The 19,719-nt window shown below is 58.3% G+C and overlaps 1 protein-coding gene across 1 annotated transcript; it reads right to left on the bottom strand.

The window, feature by feature from the left end:
- Positions 1–6,243: 6,243 nt before the first annotated feature.
- On the bottom strand, positions 6,244–14,721 carry TLE5 (TLE family member 5, transcriptional modulator). Its single transcript, XM_045544667.1, has 7 exons — positions 14,503–14,721; positions 13,534–13,631; positions 10,467–10,530; positions 9,115–9,159; positions 8,568–8,630; positions 7,225–7,299; positions 6,244–7,132 (listed from the first exon to the last, which is right to left on the bottom strand). The coding sequence occupies exons 1-7, from the start codon at positions 14,527–14,529 to the stop codon at positions 6,911–6,913; spliced, it is 594 nt and encodes a 197-aa protein (XP_045400623.1). The 5' UTR covers positions 14,530–14,721; the 3' UTR covers positions 6,244–6,910.
- Positions 14,722–19,719: the final 4,998 nt, after the last annotated feature.

Genomic DNA, 19,719 nt, shown 5'->3' with positions numbered 1-19,719 from the left:
CCCAGGGCAGCCAGCCCTGGTTAACGCAACCTGCAGCTGCTGTTACCACTGGGCTGGCTGGTGACCTCGCTCTATCTTGGGTGTCACACTTCCAGTGGCCCTCCAAACTGGGGTCTGGGAACCTCAACAGAATAGGCACGGTCCTGCCTCCTCCTCCCTGACAGCCATCTCCCCGCAGGAGGGTCCTGCTGTTGTCCAGGTGTCAGCTCAAATGTCACCTCCTCAGAGAGACCCAAGTAGCCCCATCACTGTCAACTGCGCCGGCTGGAATTTTCTTCGTAGCACTTGATGATCTGTGAAATTATCTTGGCCTATTTTTTTGCCATCTTCCCTGTGACTCTGTGGGCCCCACGAGGGTCAAGAGGGAAAGCGGGCTCTGCCTGGCTCCCTGGAACCCAACTTGAGCCTGGTACACAGCAGGCACCCAATAAATACAGGACCTAGGAAGGAAAGGCCCTATACTGTTCCAGTAGGTTTTTCTTCCTGCCCCCCAGGTGCGGTTGCTGGGCTTGGGGGCAGCCAGGCCCAGAGACGCCCAGGGAGCTGCCCAGGGTCACACAGCCACGTGCTCACAGTGGGTGCTCTGCAGCTGCTGCCATTCTGGGTTCCCAGGGACGCCCCCACCCAGAATCCCAGGCCTGGTAGGGGGCCTAGTGCCAGGTTGCTCGCCCCCTCCTCCCCTGCCACCCCCCATGGCAGCCAGGCAAGCTGGGGGCCCAGCGGGTAGGCAGCAGGCCGGCACAGTGTGGAGTAGGAGCGCGTGGCCGTGGCGCTGCTCCTCCTCAGGCCAGGATCCCAGAGAGGGTGGGGGAGGGGAGGAGGAGAGAGTGGAGGAAGAGCAGGGACAAGGAGGGAGGGAGGGCTGGGAGGAAGGAGGGGCACAGGGGTGGAATCCAGGCCTGGCAGGCTCCCAGCAACAGCCAGGGGCCCTGGGTGGGTGGGAGAGCATTGCTGGGGGAGGTCGGCTGCCAGGTGGGGGCGGTGGGGACCGAGGCACAGAGCCGGGACTCACAGGGACAGGAGGCAAATACCCAGTCAGAGACACAAACCCAAGGAGTCAGGGACTCAGAGACCCCAGGAGGCAGAGGGATATTCTGCATCATCGGTTTGAAACATGCATTTTATTTGCTTAATAGGAGTGTTTTGTCCCTTTTCTGTAAGTCTCCTGGGACCTTGGGTAGAAGCTGTTCTCACTACACACCTAGCGGCGAAGTCCCCTCTCTGGCACCAGCTACCAAGTGGCTTTCATATTCTACTTAGTGATTTAAATAAACTGAAATATTACTGTAAAAAAAGGTAGGGGGACCTTGGAGAGATCAGAAGGGCAGACAGAGGCCGCCCTGGAGAGGTCTCGGGGTCCTTGGCCAGGCAGTGGCTTGGGCTGGTTTTGGTTCCCACCTGCAGTTTTTAACATCAGAAAACATCTAAGTAGCACAGGGGCCTCCTCCTAAGTTCCTGCCTCAGTCTCCCCTCCAGCCTGGCGCCTCAGTGTCCCCTGGAGTATGTCAGTCATCACACAGTGGGGCGCCTCCCCTGCTCAAGTGCCTGCCATGGCTCCCGACAGGCGCCCAAGATTCCCCACCTGTTTTCACTGGGCCCAGAAACTCCTTTCTCTTAAACCAAATCGTTCAATTCCTGAACTTTCTCACGTTCAAAGACTCCAGATTCCCCCAGCTGTGTGGCCACTTCAAGTCTCTAAGCCTCAGTTTCCCCGTCTGTGCAATAGCCCTTCCTTCACGGCATTTTCGAGAATTGTGAGATGCAGTGAAAACACTTGGCCAAGGCTGGTGTGGCACAGGGTTGCTGTTGTTGTCATCTTTGTGATTCACTGTACCTTCCTCAGTCTAGCTGCTCCAGTGACCCAGCAGGGGCCCTGCCTTGTTCTGTGACGTTGGGCCATTTCCTGCCCCTCCTGAGGCCTCAGTTTTCCCATCTGCGCAATGGGGACAGAGTGAGATCCTTTCTAATTGCACCAGCACTGCAGGGCAGCTTTTATGTTTCCCTCCAAGGCTGCCTCCTGCGGGGCACACACGGTGCAGGAGGGAGGCAACGCAGGTAACCCAGGCAGCAGAGCTACCTGGCTGGCCCCACCTGGGAATGTTTAAAATATCACCTCCCAGTTCTAGCTCATATTCCCAGGGTGTTTTCCTTCCTGGCTGCAGATGGGGGCCAGAAGGGGGGACCCTATGTCTGTCCTTCTGCCCCTGCAGAGCCCTGGCGGCCACACCAGAAGCCTGGGGGCCAGCCTGGCCCTGGGGGGCACTGAGGCATCCCAGACCCTAGAGTCCCCAGGCTGGCTGTGCAGGGACAGAGTCAGTGGGCGCCCGTGGGATTCCCCGACACTGAGGACACTGGGACCTTTGGGTGGATGGGCAAGTCGAGGCACAGGCAGGGCAGGGGACCTCCTCTCTGCACCGCTGGCAATTCCCTCGGGGAAGGGGGAGGAGCTGCGAGCCGGGTGGGGTCGCAGAGGGGGCGGGGCCTTGGAGGAGGGACCCCCCCCGCCCCCAGCAGGGACAGGGTCTTAGAGGGGCCGGGGTAGTCAGGCAGAGATGGGCTCCCCCAGTCCCCTCTGCGTCCCTCCCCTCCCATCCTCCCTTCTCCCCTCCCTCCCGTCCACTCCCCGCTGAAGAGCTGGGAGCATCGCTGCCCCTCCCCCCTCCTCCCGGCCCCTCCCCCTCCCGCCCCTCCTCCCCTCCCGCTCCGTCCTCCCCTCCCTCCCCCCCCCGCCCTCTGCTCTGCTCTCCCCGCACCCCTCCCCCTCCACACCCCTTGTCTCTGTCCTCCCCTCCCTCTCCCCAGCCCCCTCCCCCCGCTGTGCTCTCCCCACGCGTCCCCTCCCCTCCCCCGCGCCCCTGCACCCTCCCCTCCCCGTCCTCGGCTCATTAGGCCCGGCCGCGGCGCGGGGCCCATTAGCGGATCAATTAGCCGAGGTCGCCCGCGGCGCAGTCGTTAAGCAGGGGGGGCGCGCGGGTGGGGGGGCAGGAGCCGACGCCTCCACCCCTCTCGTCACCCCGCCCCGCAGCGGGCCCGACCCTCCCTCACCCCTGCGGGGGGCCGGGAGACCCCCCAGCCCTCAGGCCACTGTGTGGCTGGGCAGGCGGGACCCCCCTTCTCCAGAGAAGACCCCTGGTGGGAGTGGGGGCCAGGGTGGGCTCCTGACCGCCCCCAGGGCGCTCTTCATCTGCCAGCAACATCAGTAATAATAACAATAATATTATTATCAGCTGCCGGCGCGGGAGCCCTTGCAGGATTCCTGATTCTCAGAACCATTTTCCAGAAACCGAGATCAGAAAAGTGACCTCACTCGCCCCAAATCACTCCTGGGGGTCAGAGAGGGTCTAACCCCAAGACTGCCCTCAATAAATGGCCTCCCAGTTCCCTGCTCTGTCTGCGAATTTCCAAAAAGAAAAACGAAACGCAACCCCCGTTCCCTGCTCCTGCCTCTCCGCCTTGTTATTCTATATTAACAAAATATTCTTGATTAACAAATTCTGTGTTAACTAAACTATTTTACTTAGTTATCTCCCCAGCCACGAGGGCGGCGATTCTTGGCGGCGGCTTTGTTCCCTGTGATGTCCTGGGGCTCAAAGTAGAGCCTCAATGAATGAATGAATGAATGTGCCAGCCTCTGCTGGGAGCACTTTCCACGGATTAAATGGGATCCTCCTAACAAGGTTGGTGCAGTGATTATGCCCATTTTAAGGATAAGGAAACCAAGTCCCCAGGAGTGAAGTCACTTGCCTGGATGACCCAGGGGACAGAGGAAGAGCCAGGATTTGAACTCATGCTGGAGGCCGGTCGAGGTGGCTCATGCCTGTAATCCCAGCACTCTGGGATACTAAGGGGGAAGGATCTTGAAGTCAGGAGTTGGAGACCAGCCTGGGCAACACAGCCAGACCCTGTCTCTACATTAAAAAAGAAAAGAAAAGAAACCTGTGCCATAGGCCCCATGCCTGGAACTGTCACGGGACCGTTCATCCATCAGTAATAGCCGCTGTTCTGTTTAGACTCAGGGAATTTGTGTGGGACCTGGGGGAAGGGTGTCATGGAACCCACCTTGCTTTGGAGGAGGCCTTCAGAAAAGAGACTTTGAGGGAGTCTTGATGGATTAGAATAGTGGGGAGGGGGGAAAAAAAGAGAACACTGTTCCAGGCAGAGGGAACAGCATGTGCAAAGGCCTAGGGCGAGGAACTGAAAGATGTTTAAACGTGGCTGCAACCACTGAGTTGGAATGATTGGATGAGTGGTTGGGTCTTGTAGGCCTAGGTGAAGAATTTAGAATTTATTCCAAGAGTTGTGGGAGCCAAAGCTAATCCTTTTTTTTTTATATTTTGAGACAGGGTCTCACTTTGTCTCCTAGGCTAGAGCGCAGTGGCACCATCATAGCTCACTGCAGCCTCCAACTCCAGGGCTCGTCGAGTGATCCTCCTGCCTCAGCCTCCCGAGTAGCTGAGACTACAGGTGCCACCATGCCCGGCTAATTTTCTGTATTTTGTATAGACGGGGTCTCACTATGTTGCTCAGGCTGGTCTCAAACTCCTGAGCTCAAGCGATCCTCCCACCTCAGCTTCCCAGAGTGCTAGGATTACAGGCGTGAGCCTCCGCACCCGGCCTTAATCTCTTTTTTTAAATCATTTTGTAGTGTGAAATATAACAGAAGAACACACAGACTGTAAGTGGACAACGTGATGAATTGTCACCAAGTGAACACACTCACAGAATCAGTTCCCAAGGCGGGGAACAAAACGTGACACACCCCATTAGCAGCCTTTCTTGTCCCTCCTCCCCAAGCATAACTCCATGAAGTCTGACACCACAGGTCACTCGGGCCTGTGTTTGTCCTTTGTATAAATGGAACCACACGTGCTCTGCACTCGTTTGTGCCATTCCACGTCCTGTGGGAGACGCGTTGTGCTGTTGGGCATAGCTGTAGTAGCCTGTTCCTTTTCATGGCTGTGTAGTATCCCTCGGTGACACTGTGTCACAGTTGATCTGTTTAGGGGCAATCTTGACTAGTTATGGTGACTCTGAACACTCTCATTCAGGTCTTTGCGGTGGACTCGTGTGACAGTTCTGTCGGGGGATGTCTCCAGGAGGGGAGTTGGCCCGTGGGGTGCCGAACAGCTTTCGGAAGTAGACGTAACAGTTTCAGTGCCAAGTTGGTGTGGGTAGGTGAGTTTGGGGTTCACGAGGATAAACGTCAGGCGGGAGTGACCTCATCATGTGGGGAATGTTGAGAGGTGCTGTGGCTGCAGTGGGGGAGGGGTGGGACCCAGCCCTGTCCCCTGACCCCTCATTCTCTCCTTGGGGACACAAGACATTTTCCCTGAGGTCTGCTGTCTTACCACTTCCCCTCCCAGCTCCCTGAGGTTGGGACGCCTATGCTCGGCAGCCCTTACAAAGCAGGGACAACCACCTCCCTGTCCCTGGGTGGGCAGCCCAAGGTCCCCTTGGCCCAAGTCCCAGAGTAGCAAAGGACTAAGATCAAGATGGGGGGGATGGGGGGCACCCATTTTCTTTCCAGCGTCCTCAGGGATGGCCCAGTGGAGTAAGGCCATTGTGGGGGGACTTCAGGCTATCCCTTGGGAGGACCCAGGCTCAGCTGGGGGTCTGGGTTCTCTGACCTCTGAAAAGGATATGGGAGGGCAGGGAGTTGGGCATTCTCAAAGGGCAAAGGATGTGGTTTGGGAGCTGTGTGGCCTGGGGCATGGAAACCAGCCCTGTCACTTATTTGCTCAGTGACCCCTTTCTCTTTCTGAGCCCCTCTGCCAACCCATCAAATGGCTGGCTACACCTCCAGCACCTGGGCAATGCTGTGTGACCCCACGTCTCCAGCTCACCCTCTCTGGGCTAGCCATAGGAGGGAGATGAACCACACACAGAAACCTGACTCACCTAGGACTCTTGCTGATGTCCCAGCCCGCAACAAAGGGTGTCTTGGATGGAAGGAACCCCCCCCACCCCGAGACAGAGACAGAACACATTTCTGAACCTTCTCCCATCTTTATTTGAAAGGCACAGCTAAGCCCACCCTCAATACAGCATTGTTCACGTCTCTGCAGAGATCAAACGAATGAGCACAACAAAAGCTGACTATATACAGACACAGGTGTGGCTGTTGCTTTTTTTTTTAAACATTTTTTTTTGTTTGTTTTAATATCCCCTTTCTTAAAAGACAAGCTAATATACTGGAAAAAGAAAAAAATAATAAAAAATTAAAAAAAAAAAAACCAAGACAACTTTAGTACCCTCATCTTTATTTTGGGAAGGGGAGAAGGGAAAGTCCTGGGTCACCCGCCCCCACCCGGCTTGTCCCAGCTAAGCTTGCCCCCCTCTTTCTTGGGCGAGAGAGGACCGGGTGGGCACGGGGGTATCTGGAACTAGCGGGGGTGGTGAGCAGGGCAGGAGGTGGAGGTGGGAGCAGGTCCGGGACCCAGGGGGGACACTGTGGGTGCCCAGGATGGGGAGGGGGCAGCTAGCATTGTGTTTGCATGCAGTGCCAGGGCGGGAGCTGTGGCGTGTGCCCCGGGGGGCCCAGCGAGCAGACTACCGGTACACGTGTTCGGAACAGGGGACGTGCCAGGGGTGTTGGACTTCTTTAGGTTTTGCTCCTTTCTGACCTAGTCTCCCTGTGCCCCTCCAGGCCTTAGCTTGCCTCATCTATGTCACGAGCAGGTATCCGTTCACCTATTCGGGCTGCAGAGGAGGAGGGAGGGGGCCGGGACTTGGGGGACAGGAACAAAGCTAGGAGGTAGCCCCAGAGCCCCAGTGGGCGGCCACCATAAATACTACGGAGCTGAGCCAATCCCGAGCTATACTGCCTCGCGCTAAACATTCCTTTCCCTCCGTGCCTCGGTGTCCCCTCTGTTCCCCCCACCTCCCCGACCCTCCCCGTCCCGGCCGCCTGCTAATCCGACTTCTCCCCGTCATCCTCCTGGTGGGTGTCCCCGTCGTGCCCGTTCTTGTCTTCCTTGGAGAGGTGGGCCTGGGAGCCCAGCGCAGACAGCGAGAGGAGGCCGGTGCCCGCGCTGACTGCCGGCAGCGAAGGTGGCTGCAGCCCCACGGGCAAGGGGGTCAGGGGCAGGGCCAGAGCCTGCAGCTGGGACAGCTGGTGGGCTTGGAGCTGCTGCTGCAAGGGCGGGGAAAGGGGAGCATCAGCTGTCACGGGCCCACCTGTCCCCGGCCTGCCCGCCCGCCCACCGCGCAGGTGCCCAGACCTACTCGGATGATGGAGTTCAGCTCAGGCGCGGTCACCTGCTTGGCCCTCTCGATAGCTCCCAAGACCTGCTGCTGGTGCTGGAAGGGCGGGGTGAGAGAAGAGGCAGGTGATTTGTCCTAATCCTGGGGGGGAGGCGGGGACACCAAGCCCAGCAGAAACCCCACTACTAAGCAGGGGCCTCCTGCCTCTGGCAGTGGCTCTCCGCCTCAAAAGAAAACGCTTGGCTCTGGCCACTTCCTTGCACCAAGGCTGTCTCTTCATCTGGCAAATTGGAAACAAATGGTGCCAGATACTTAAGAAAAGGTCTTTCGGTGAGTGTGAGAGAAATCCTGGGTCATGATCCATCCTACGTGCAAAGCCACCTGCAACTCGGTAAGGAATGTGGGTTGTGTGCAGTACACAACATGACCAACTGTACAGGGAAGTCCTGATCCTATGAGCTCAGAGACTAGGCTCTGAGATGTGAAAATCTAAGCCCTTCTCCTTTCGCAGCTTGGGAAGGCTCAGTGACTTCTGGCAGGGCTGAGGCATGAGTCCAGGGCTCAGGGCGTTTCCTTCCACAGATCTCCCCGAAAGTCTGACTCTCTTGCCATCAGATGCTAGAATCCACCAATCTCCCTTTGTGCCTTGGCTCCTAGGAAGCCTCTGTTGTAAAAGGAAAGCCCAAGTCTAGATCTGAAGGGCTCCAAGGACCCTCTTCTCTGGGGCTTTCACCATGGCCTTCTAGACTTGTCCCTGGGCAAGTAAGGCATCCGAAAAATCCCATGGTAACAGTAGGGATTAAACAGGACATGACAGATTTTTAGGAGTGAACCTGACGGGAACAGGAGCCTGGCTTTCCATGGCCTGAGGTTGGCTGGGGGGGCGGGGCAGGAGCAGGCCTCTCACCCAGAGTCAACCCACTGAAGGGGAGGAAAAGCTACCGCCTGGTCCCTCTGGGTGTGTGTGTCCACGTGTCCCTTGTGCACGTGTGTATCTGTGCATCCGTCTGCTTGCACCGCCGTGTGTCTGCGTGCACCTCCCCGCGCGTACGTGACATATCTGTGCCTGTGTACGTGTGCACACCCTAGTGCAAGGTCCGAGGCAGCGTGCAGAGCTCTGCGTGCGTCTCGGGAGGGCGAAAAGAGAAAGATGGGAAAAAGTTCTGGGTGCAGTTCTGGTGCATCTGACGTCTTTTACCCATGAAATGACTCACTGGAGCTGGGAATTCCACAGCGGGGTGAGGCCCGCCCTCCACCTCCCTGGCGCCCTGGGGTTGCTCTGGCCTGGGGTTTCTTCTGCACAGGCCCGGGTTGGTGTCTGGGGGGTCCAGAGAGGGGAGGCCCGTGCCCTGGAGTGCTCTTACCTCTTGGGAGAGGTAGGGCAGGACCTGGGCACAAATCCCGTTCAGCCTCTTGACAATTTCAGCCTGGAACACACAGACGCTTCAGTCCCCAGGTGGGTGGCAAGTGCAGACCAGCCCCGGGAGGCCTGCCCGCCCAGGGGGTTCCCTCTAAGAGGGGCTGGGCCGGGTGGGGAGGGGTCAGCCAAGCCCTTTTCAGGCCCAAGGGCACCAAAGCCGTGGCTGTGGCTCTCTGCCTGCAGCTCAGCGTGCAGGGGGCGGACCAAATCGGGGCTCAGCCCCTCCCGGAAGACCACACGCAGTGCCTCGTGGGTAGTAAGCGCTCCCTGAAAATGTAGGGACAGGTGGGGGCGGCAAGTCGTGGGGAAGGTCTCTGCCCCTTCCATTCAGGGAGGAAAAAAATCCCAGGAAGCCGGAACAAGAGGCAGGGAGCTAGAGAGGGGGCAACAGGGCCGCCCTGGTGTGTGGCCAAGGGGGCGGGTGCTACCTGCCTGGGGGGTTCCTCCAAAGGGGGGCCGGAGGAGGAGGAGGAGGAGGGAAACAGGCGTACCTGCTTGTGCATCTCAATGTTCAAGCCGTAGGACATCTCGTAGTACTGTGTACGGGCAGAGAGAGAGAGATGGGGGTGGGGAAGCATGAGGGGAGCAGAAGCATTGGGGGGACATCGAGAGACAAAGAGATGGGGGAGTGACACGGAGCGACAGAGAGAGAGACAGCAAGAGACAGCTGAGAGGGCAGGAAAGGAAGGGAGTGGCAGGTGGAGGGAGGCAGAAAGCGAGGGAGGGAGGGACACAGGCACACAGAGTCCCAGCAAGCACAGGACAGGGGCGGGGGGCCGCTGGGGCTGTGGGTGGGGCTCAACCCCCTGCCCATCTCCCCGCACCACATTCTGGGGCCCCTAATCTCGTGTCTTTGTATGTCTTGTCTGTGGGTGGGCCCAGACTCTGGGAAGTTGGCCTCCCTGGGTATAAATACTGAGAATAAACAAAGCCTGCTGGCTCCAGCTCTGGGGCCAGCAGCCACTGGAGCCCCAGGTCTGACCCTGCCCCTCCCCTGCTCTAAACCCTCCCATGTCTTCCCATCACCCCTGGGGGGAAAAAGCCAACTTCATTCCCAGGTCTTTGCGTGGTTTCCTCCACTCTGGCAAGCAGGCTCCTACTCATTCTTCAAAACCCCAGACATAATGCCCCATTTCTCTATGCAGTCTTTCTCGGGCAATGCCCCCTACCCCCTGGAGTCCCAGGTCCCCCTGTCTCTAAATCCAGCCCCACCCTGCTGGCTGAGAGGGTCAGTGTCTGGTTCTGCATCCCCCCTAGTCTGGGAGACCTGGGCTCTGGGCTGAGTCCTCTTCCAGCCGGGGTGTGAATGTGTGGCGGGGAGAGATGGGCAAGGCAGGGGGTTTCTGATGCAGAAACTGCTGGCTGGCACCCCCCCCAACACACACACACACACACACACACACACACACACACAAACACACACACACACACACACACGGAGGGCTCATGCCAGGGCCCCCCGGGGTGTACGCTTGGGTGTGGAGGGGTTAAGAGCACGGACGCCTAGAGCTCAGGGGTGGGGCTGCTCCCCCACGTCAGTTCCTGGCTGTTGGCTTTCACAGCCGGTGCCGCCTCCTCCTCTGCCAAGGACAGCCAGGGACCTGGCGGGCCCAGTCTGCAACCCGGCGGTTTGGCACCTTGGCCACTGCCTGGGCAGGCTGCCAGGCCAGCAGGGCAGGCTCGGCCCAGCGGGGCCTGGCTGAATGGAGAACAGCCCCTGAATGCCCGCACTTCCCGGGGGAGGTGGCCGCCCGGGTGCAGGGGCGTAGGCAGCAGCTGCCTGCACAGGAGGAGGGTCTGGGGTCCCCTGCCCACCCGCTCTCGGGGCCCAGAGTGACTGTACCATCACATAGTGACGCTGCATCTCCGACTTCTCGCTGGCCAACTTGTCACACTCGAGCTTTAGGCTGAGAAAACACAAGGAGGAGACGAGGGGGTGACACAGATTGGCAGAGGCCAGGCTGAGGCCGTGCAGGGGGGAAACTGAGGCTCCGAGGACCTACAGTCTCCGGCAAGGGCAAAATCAGCTCTTTCCTGGACGGACAAGCCACAAACTCTGTCGTGGGGCGGTGGGGGGTAGCAAACACTGAATCCGGGGCCAGGGGAGCTGGTAAGAGTCAAATTGGGGAGAGCGACTCAGTATCAAATGGGGAGCACGACACCAGCCTTGCAAATCTGGGGGCAGAAATATAATCAAAATAACTAAAATCAGGGCGACCCTGAGTCAAGGAGAGATCTGAAGAACCCGTCACCTCTTGCGATCTCTGATGAGGTCACCAGCGTCATCATCAGTCTCCTTTTACAGATGATGTAATGGGTGCCCAGAGAGGTTGAGTAACTGGCTCAAGGTCACACAGCCAAGAAGCAACCCAAGCTCTCAACCATGGGGAACAATTCTCTAGACCCAAACAGAAATTGCGCAGAGCCTGAGAGGGTGCGGGGCTGCCAGGGACAGCTCTGGGCTGGACTTCCCGAGGGGTTCTAGCCTCACGGTGGGCCTCCGCCCAGCACAGTCCTCCCGAATTGCCTGCTTTCGACAGCTGTGAGAAACCATCAGCTCCCCGTTTCTATGTTGGGGGGCCAAGGAGGCTGACACCGGAGCTTCTTTCTGGGGCTCCCAGTAGGGATGAGCTGTGGGCATTTCTCAAAGGCCCCCAGGAGGGTGGCAGGGTACGAGGGACACTCTGTCCTTAAATCTCTTTCTATCCAGTCCAGCACAGGGGCCCCTTGGACCTGGCTGTGGCTTCATTGCCCTCTCTCCCATCCCCAACACTACAGAGCCAGACGGCCTGGGTGCACAGCTCTGCCCTGCTCCTTCCTTGCTGTGTGACTCTAGGCAAACTCCTCTACCTCTCTGGGCTTTCTTGGTTCCATTCCAACCTCCTACGGTAGGGTGGTGAGGATTCCAATGAATACAGAAAAATTCTGACAACAGTGCCTGGCATACAGTAAGCACCCAATAAATGCTCGTGAAGTCTTCTTGCGCCCGGGAGCTTGGCATTGTGCTCCCCAGAGTGGAGTGAGACACAGTTGGGGTAGCCTGGGGCCTTACAAACTTTTAGCTAATTTGCTTTAAAAATGTACATCTGCTGCCACCATTAAAAAAAAAAATCAGGGCCGGCTGCAGTGGCTGATAACTGTAATCCCAGTGCTTCAGGAGGCCAAGGCAGGAGGATCACTTGAGGTCAGGAGTTTGAGACCAGCCTGGGCAACACAGGAAGACCCCATCACTATGAAAAATAAAAAAATTAGCTGGGCACGGTGGCTGCACCTATAGTGCCAGCTACTCGGGGAGGCTGAGGCAAGAAGATCGCTTGAGCCCAGGAGTTGGAGGCTGCTGGGAGCTATGATGATGCTACTGCACTCCAGCCTGGGTGACAGAGCGAGACCCCATCTCTTTAAAAAAAAAAATCAGGAAGTTTCACCCTAAACTCTGGATTTTCTGTCCTTTCTTGAAAAATAGAACTATCCACCCACCCAGGCCCTGTAATGCCAGCAAAATCTGTGTGTGTCCCCAATGTGGCAGGGACTCTCACTGGACAGTGGGAAGCCCAGACCCAGTGGATGGAGGCCCTAAAACCCAGCCAAAGTCACACGACACTGTGACAGCAATCTGATCCTTTCCCTACAGAATGGGGTCAGCTCTGGGCTCGCAATGAAGGGGGCAGAGTCAAGCAGGGACCCCAACAAAGTTTCTGGGGCCCGCCAGAGAAGCGGGCTCCAGTGCCTTCAACTGTCAGTGCCTCAGTTTCCTCATTTTTAAAATGGGCACAACAAGCCAGACACGGTGGCTCACGCCTGTAATCCCAGCACTTTGGGAAGCCAAGGTGGGAAGATCGCTTGAGGCCAGGAGTTCAAGACCAGCCTGGGCAACATAGCCAGACCCATCTCTACAAAAAATAGAAAAAGAAATTGGGTGCAGTGGCAGCACCTGTAGTCCCAGCTACAGGGAAGGCTGAGGCAGGAGGATTGCTTGAGCCCAGGAGTTGGAGGCTGCAGTGAGCTGTGATGATGCCCCTGCACTCCAGGCCAGGGAACACAGCAAGATGCTATTCCCCCAACCCCCACCCTCCAAAAGCTGATATTCTCCCTTCTTGGAGAAAACCCAGGAGCCTTCATTGAACATTTATGGGGTAGGTAAGCTTCAGTTTGTGAATGGCCTAAGGGCCAACTGGGATTTAGGCACAGCCTCTGATTTCTTGAGGTTCCCAGGCAAGGTGTCCCCTCCATACCACAGTGCTTGATCACCTGCATTTTTAAACTAGGAAGAGTGGGTGTAAAGCTCAGTTCAGTTTTGCCACGTCCTGGCTGTATGGACACCCCGAGGAAATCCCTACCCTCTCCGGGTTAAGTTTTTCTAGACATAAAAAAAAGGACAATAATTCTTCCTTCCCCTGAGATCCCGCACCGGCAAGCCCTTCAGGAAGGTCAGAGGTTAGGTTCTGGAGGAACAGCCGTCTCGGACAATCTGCTCCACGCTAGAAACCCCTTCTCCAGGGCAGAGGGAGAGGGATGGGCTGCAGAATTTACTCTCCTGGGGGTGGGCAGGTAGAGGGTCCCTCCCCGCGCTCTGATTGTGGGAAGGTCTTTTACTCAGTGGGGATGGGGAGGGGCTCCGAAGCCATGCAGTTGGGGCTTTGCGCAAATTACTGAACTTTCTGTGCCTCAGTTTTCTCATCCAGGAGATGGGACTGTTTGAAAGACCTAATGGATCCAATCTGGGGAAACTGCTCAGGGCAGGGGCCAGCGCATGAAACACTCTAGATGTGCGTTTTTGAAAGTGTGTGCATGCGGGGGACCACCGTTTCCCCTGCAGGCCTGGTCTAGCCATCTGCACCCGGGGTGGGGAGTGAAAGGGGCGCAGCTTCTCAGGGCACGGGGACCCACCCCTCACCTCGGGTCCTGCTCACCTGTGATATTGAGCCTGCAGCAGCTGAAATTCGTCTTTGATGCGGTCGCAGGAGTCGGAGGTGGTGAATTTGAGTTGCTGGGGTAGGTGCGAGGAGCCCTGTGGGGAGGGGGCAGCTGCGGTCAGGGCCAAGCGGGGGGTCCAGCCACCCACCTTCTCCTGCAGGGCCCACGGAGGGAGGCAGCCGCCGGCGCAGCTGCAGCGCCCCCCACCCCCCCACTTCCTGGGCCGGTGTTTACAGCCCCTGGCACGGCCCCCGCCCCCGCTTCCTGCCCCCGCCTCTCCCGGGGGAAGCCGAGGGGGGTGGGTGCGCCGGAGCCGCCCCGTCCCCCGCCACCCCCACGCCTGCCCTTGGTGGGGGGCAGGGCGCGCCCTCTACCGCCCCTCCAGAGCGCGCGCGGGGGGGGGGGGGCAGCACATCCGAGCGCCCGAAGTGCTCCAACGGCCGGGGTGGGGGCTGTGGAAACGCGTCCTAGAAGAGGCCCCCTCTGCAAGTTGGGGTGCAGCGAGGCCTCCGTGCAAAGTCCCCTTGGGGGGAGGGGTCTCTCTCAGCGCCTGAAACCTCCCGAGGAGGAGGCCACCCCAGATTCCCAGCGCCCTTCCTGGGGGCCGCGCTCTTCCGGGTGGGGTGCGCCCTGGATCCCCCCCACAACAGGCCCCGAAAGCTGCCCCGCGCTGGAGGTGCCCGGCGGGGCTCCCGGGACGCCCCAGGCCCGAGGCCAAGGCCGGCCGAGGCCCGGCCCGTCTCGGTGGGGGGACGCAGGCCGGGAGCTAGGTTGGGGGGGCGCTCCAGGCCCGGAAGCTCGGGGGACCGGGCGCTGTGGGGGGGGTGTCCGGGAGCGGGCGGCAGGAGGGGCTGCGCTGGGCCCGAGCGGGGGAGGACGGGCCGGATTGGGGTGGGGGCGCCGGGCGGGAGCGGGGGGGAGGGGAGGGCCCGGCCCCGGGTGGGGGGGCGCCGGCCGCCGCTTACCGAATGCCTGCTTTGTGGAAACATCATGTCAATCGCGGCGGGGGGCGCGGGCTGCGCCTCGGCTGTGCGCCCCGGCTCGGGCTGCTCGGGGCGCCGGGCGGCCGCGCCTTTGTCCCGGCGCCGATCGGCAGCTCCCGGGGCAGCCGCCGCCGCCTCCCGCGCCCGGCCGCGCCCGCTTCCTGCGCCCCCTCCCCGCGCGCCCGGCCCCGGCGCGCCCCGGGCCCCTCCCCGGCCCTCCGCGCCGCCTGCCGCCCGCGCCCGCGGCCGCCGCTGCTATTGTCTAATGGCGGCGCCGCCGGGGTGGCCGCGGCTCGGCTGCTGCGGAGGCTCCGGCTCCACCTGCTGCCGCCGCCGCCGCCGCCGCCCGAGCCCCGTGCGCGCCGCCGAGGGGGGGGCGCGCGCGCCCGGGAGGCCTGCGGATCCCCACCCCGGCCCGCCTCCCGGGGCCAGCCCGGCGCGGTGACCTTGGCACGGCGCGCCCCCGCCCCCCGCGGCCCCTCCCGGCGGGGGGCGCCTTGGCAGCCGGCCGGGCCTCGGTTTCTCCATCTGTCAAAGAAACCACCCTCCCCACCCCACCCGGCAGACCCGCCATCTAAACCGCCGGCTCTGGCGTGGCACGACCTGGACGCGTGCCACGGACATGCTGTGTGACCTTGGCTCTGGCTGGGCGGCTGCTCTCGCTCAGCCTCAGTTTCCTCTTCTGCAGAAAGACAGCAGGCATACCGCCTGCCTCACGAAGCCGCTCCTGCAGCGCACATTTATGGAGCGCCTACTGTGTGCCAGGCCCATGGGGTGGCTGTGGGGGTGCCTTGAGACACACTAGACACAAATACAGGAGTCAAACCCCAGACGGGAGGGTCAGATGATGGTAACAGCTTTGGGGAAAAACAAGCAGGGGTGAGGGCAGGGGGTACCCAGGGAGGTGCAAGGTTAAACCAGGGGGAGGGAGATTCAGAGAGGGCCTCCTGGACCCCAAAAAGGACCTGAGGAAGGACAGCCTGTGAGCTCAGAGAGGTATGGGACAGAGATGTCCTCAAAGAGGCAGGAGCAGCAAGTGCAAAGGGCCTGGGGTTTGTGGCGTTTGCCCCGGGGCACAGCTCCCAGAAGGCTTTGCACTTGGGTTAATATTCTACTGTTGTGTTTTGAAATTGTTCATCATTTTTGAACTCGGGACTTGGTGGTTTTGTTTTGCACTGGGTCCTGCAAAGCCTGTAGCTGGTAAAGGGGGCAGGTCATGCAGGACCCCTTGTGGCTTTTACTCAGGGTGAGGTGGGAGTCCCTGAGGGCTGCGGGCAGAGGAGGGACATGCCCTGGCTGGGACTTTGAAAGTCTCCCTCTTTCTGCCATGCGGAGAACAGATAGGCCCCTGAGAGGCTGTTGGAATAAGGCTGTTACTTGAAGGTCACCCCTTAGGCAGGTGCTAAATACACAGTCACCATCATCATCACCAACAACTCCCCAGCCTTCCCCCCCCAATGAATGAATGTAACTTCTTTGGACCTCAGGTGTTAGTCTTCTCACCTGGGCGGGGCGGGGCCACAGCTGGGGTGAGATGAATGAGCTCCATTTACGGGACCCCCCAAAAGCCCCCCAGGGATGGAGATAAGTACTACTTTAAGGTGATATTTTTAAAAACGAAAACGAATGCAAAAAATAAAAAGCGTCTGTGATGCACAACATATCAACGTGTTAAATAAAGACAGGATTAGCCGAGCAAATACAGGGTCGCCCTGACCCCCACGCCACGATGCTGTTAAGAGCAACAGACTTGGAAAGTTCCATGGTATTCTTGCCAGGCTCTGGAATATCCAAGCCCCCAAAGATCATATTGGAGCACCCTGTCCGAATGGGCTGCAGAACTTTCTGGGCTCAGGGCAAAATGAAAGTGCAGGCCCTCCTGCTTAAAAATGATGAGGGATTTCAAGATGGTGACAGCAGAGCTAGTCACCCAGCACAGGGCCCTTCTTTGAGTGCAGAGCCCTGTGAGACTGCATTCCTCGAATGCCCATGAAGCCAGTTCTGCCCCCATGTCCCCTGGCTTCCCACCCCCACCCCCAAGAGGACCAGACACCCTTTCCTCCTGGAGGCCACCTGCCAGTATTTACTTAGGGAGGCACCTCAGTGACCAAACACTCCCATTCTAGAAGCCCCCACGCTGGTGGGGGAAGCACAGGTACCTCCAGCACGGTGGGGTCAGCGCTGGGCCACCCACAGGGACCCAGGCCTTTGAAGGAGAAAGTCATTGTGAAATAGTTATTTTCAGAAAACCAGGGTTTTTTCCCCCACCCCCTGCATGCAGAGAAGCCCAGAATTGTGACCCAAATAATGAATAATAAACCCACCAACAGGTATGGGAGGATATTTTGAATATGCACCAGGCTCTGCCTTAAGCACTTTAACCCTTAGGTTCTGGCATCAGACTCACTCTATTTTATTTATTTTATTTTTTGAGACAGGGTCTCACTCTGTTGCCCATACTGGAGTGCAGTGGTGTCATCACAGCTCACTGTAGCCTCCAACTCCTGGGCTCAAGTGATCCTCCTGCCTCAGCCTCCAGAGTAGCTGGGACTACAGGTGCCACCACCACACCCGGCTAATTTTTCTATTTTAAGTAAAGATGGGGTCTTGCTCTTGCTCGGGCTGGTCTTGAACTCCTGAGCTCAAGCCATCCTCCTGCCTTGGCCTCCCAGCATGCTGGGATTATAGGCGTGAGCCACCGTGCCTGGCCCATAATCATTTAAGAGATGAGGAGACTCAGGCACACAGAGCTGAAGTGACTTGGCCAAAATCATACAGTGAGTAAGTTGCAGAGTTCAGATTAATACTAGGAATTTGGGCCTTTGACTACTATGTGATGTGGCTCTGGGGGTGGTGGGTGCGTGATGGCAGCCCATGGTGGGAACACTGGCCAGAGAGGGCAAGGAGACTAGATGATGTGGGCCCTAAGTCCTGGGCCGAGGAGCTGGGGTTTTTTCTGGCTCCTTCCATAGGGAGCCATGGAGGGTTGTAGAGCACTACTTTTCAGTCAGCCTCTGCTATCTTGACATTCTGGCCCAGATCATTCTCTGGGGTGGGGCCCCTGCAGGGTGCTGAGCAGCGTCCCTGGCCTCCACCCTCCCAATACCAGGAACACCCCCCCACCCCAGTCATGACAACCACAGATGTCCCCAAACATCGCCAAGTATCCTTTGGGGGTCAGAATCACCCCTAGGGGAGAATCTCTGGCTTAGAGCATCAAAGGGACACCAGAGCTGGTGGTAGAAGTGGTCTCATTGGAGGAAGAGAAGGAGGAGACAGCAGGCCAGTGCGGAGAGGGCAGCCAGGGCGGGACCAACTGCAAGGAGGGGCTTTGGGGGGCAGCAAGAACAGAACCCAGAGGAGGAAGAGGAAGAGCCCACAGCTCCCCCCCGAAGGGAGCAGTTTTGACCATATGATTAATTTGTAGGGAATTGGGCCTTCAGAACGTCATGTTGTCTGGGTGGCTGCTGTCCCCTACCCGGCCCCTATTCCTGGCTCCACGTGTCCACCCCGTGGTCTCTCCTCCCCCTGGGGTTCTCAGGGCCACATCTGGGGCCATGGAGGGGCGGGGGATCCGTCTCATGTATCCAACCTTCCGAGACCGGCCTCAAGGCCCCGTTACAAATGAGCTCTGGGCCCCGTGGCCTCCAGGGCAGAGCCAGGCGCTGGCGTGTGATGGATGGAGCTGCCTGGCCATTAATCAGAGCTGGAGGAGGAAACAGGTGGCCGTGGCGCAGGCACAGGGACCTCCCTCCGATAGGCCTGGTGGAGGTGGGGCCTCAGAGGTCCAGCTCTGGGTTTGATGGAGGCCCTGGCCTGCTACTGCCTGGGTACCTGGTGGAGTTTACTGGTCTGCACCTTAGTCCTCAAACGCACACTCCCAAATGGAGGTATTATTCATTCATCCCCTCGGTAAATATTTTCTGAGCACCTACTATGTGTTGGGCATGGTTCTAAGCGGAGGTTTAGTACCAGTGACCAATAAGGACAAAAATCCTTCCCTTTGCACAGCTGACAAACTTAAAACTTGAGTCAGGTTCCGTCCCTCCTCTGCCCACAGCCCTCCATGGCTCCCACATCCTTCAGAATAGAAGCCCAAGTCCTCTCTGAGGTCCACAAGGCCCTGCCCTCTCCCCTCCCCATCCTCCCCTCCTCCCTCTCCCCCCTCCTCACTCTGGTCCAACCACATGGGCCTCCTTGCTGTGCCACCAACACGCCAGGTGTGGTCCTGCCCCAGGACCTTTGCACGGGCTGTGCCCTCTGTTTCAAATGTTCTTCCCCAAATCTGAGTTTGGCTGATTCCTTCCTCTCCGTCCAGCGTTGGCTTAAATGTCACTTTCTCATGAGGACTCCTTCGACTTTCCCATTTAATTCTGGCAAGGTCGGGACCAGGATGAGTGTACTTTTCAGTGAGGTACTTTCTTCAGGTATCAATTGTAAGGGGGTGCCAAGAATCTCAGTCATTGAGATAAACACTATTTTGATGTGATCTATTTTTCTATTATGGTAAAACACACATACGATTTACCATTGGAGACTTAATACATTTACGATGTTGTGCAACCATCACCACTAATCTAGCTCCAGAACATTCTCGCCACGCCTCCCCTCCCAAAAAACCCCAGCCTGTTAGCAGTCACTGCCCATTCCCTTCCCCCAGCCCCTGGCAACCAATAATCTACTCTGGACATTTCATCATTTCATATAAAGAGAATCATACACTATGTGGCCTTTTGTGTTTTGTTTTGTTTTGTGTGTTTGTTTGTTTTTGAGACAGAGTCTCGCTCTGTTGCCGGGGCTAGAGTGCCATTGCGTCAGCCTAGCTCACAGCAACCTCAAACTCCTGGGCTCAAGCGATCCCTCTGCTTCAGCCTCCTGAGTAGCTGGGACTACAGGCGAGTACCAACATGTCCGGCTAATTTTTCTATTTTTAGTAGAGATGGGGGTCTTGCTTTTGCTCAGGCTGGTCTCGAACTCCTGGGCTCAAGCGATCCTCCGACCTCGGCCTCCCAGAGTGCTGGGATTACAGGTGTGAGCCACCTCACCCGGCCCTATGTGGCCTTTTGTGACTGGCTCATTTAATTTGGCATAATGTCCTCAAGGCCGATCCATGTTGTAGCATGTGTGGGCGCTTCATTCCTTTTAATAGCTGAATAATATTTGATTACGTGGATGGACCACGTTGTGTTTATGCATATT

The sequence above is a fragment of the Lemur catta genome, chromosome 1, assembly GCF_020740605.2.
Source record: "Lemur catta isolate mLemCat1 chromosome 1, mLemCat1.pri, whole genome shotgun sequence".
NCBI lineage: Eukaryota > Metazoa > Chordata > Mammalia > Primates > Lemuridae > Lemur > Lemur catta.
This window is presented reverse-complemented; position numbering and strand designations above follow the sequence as displayed.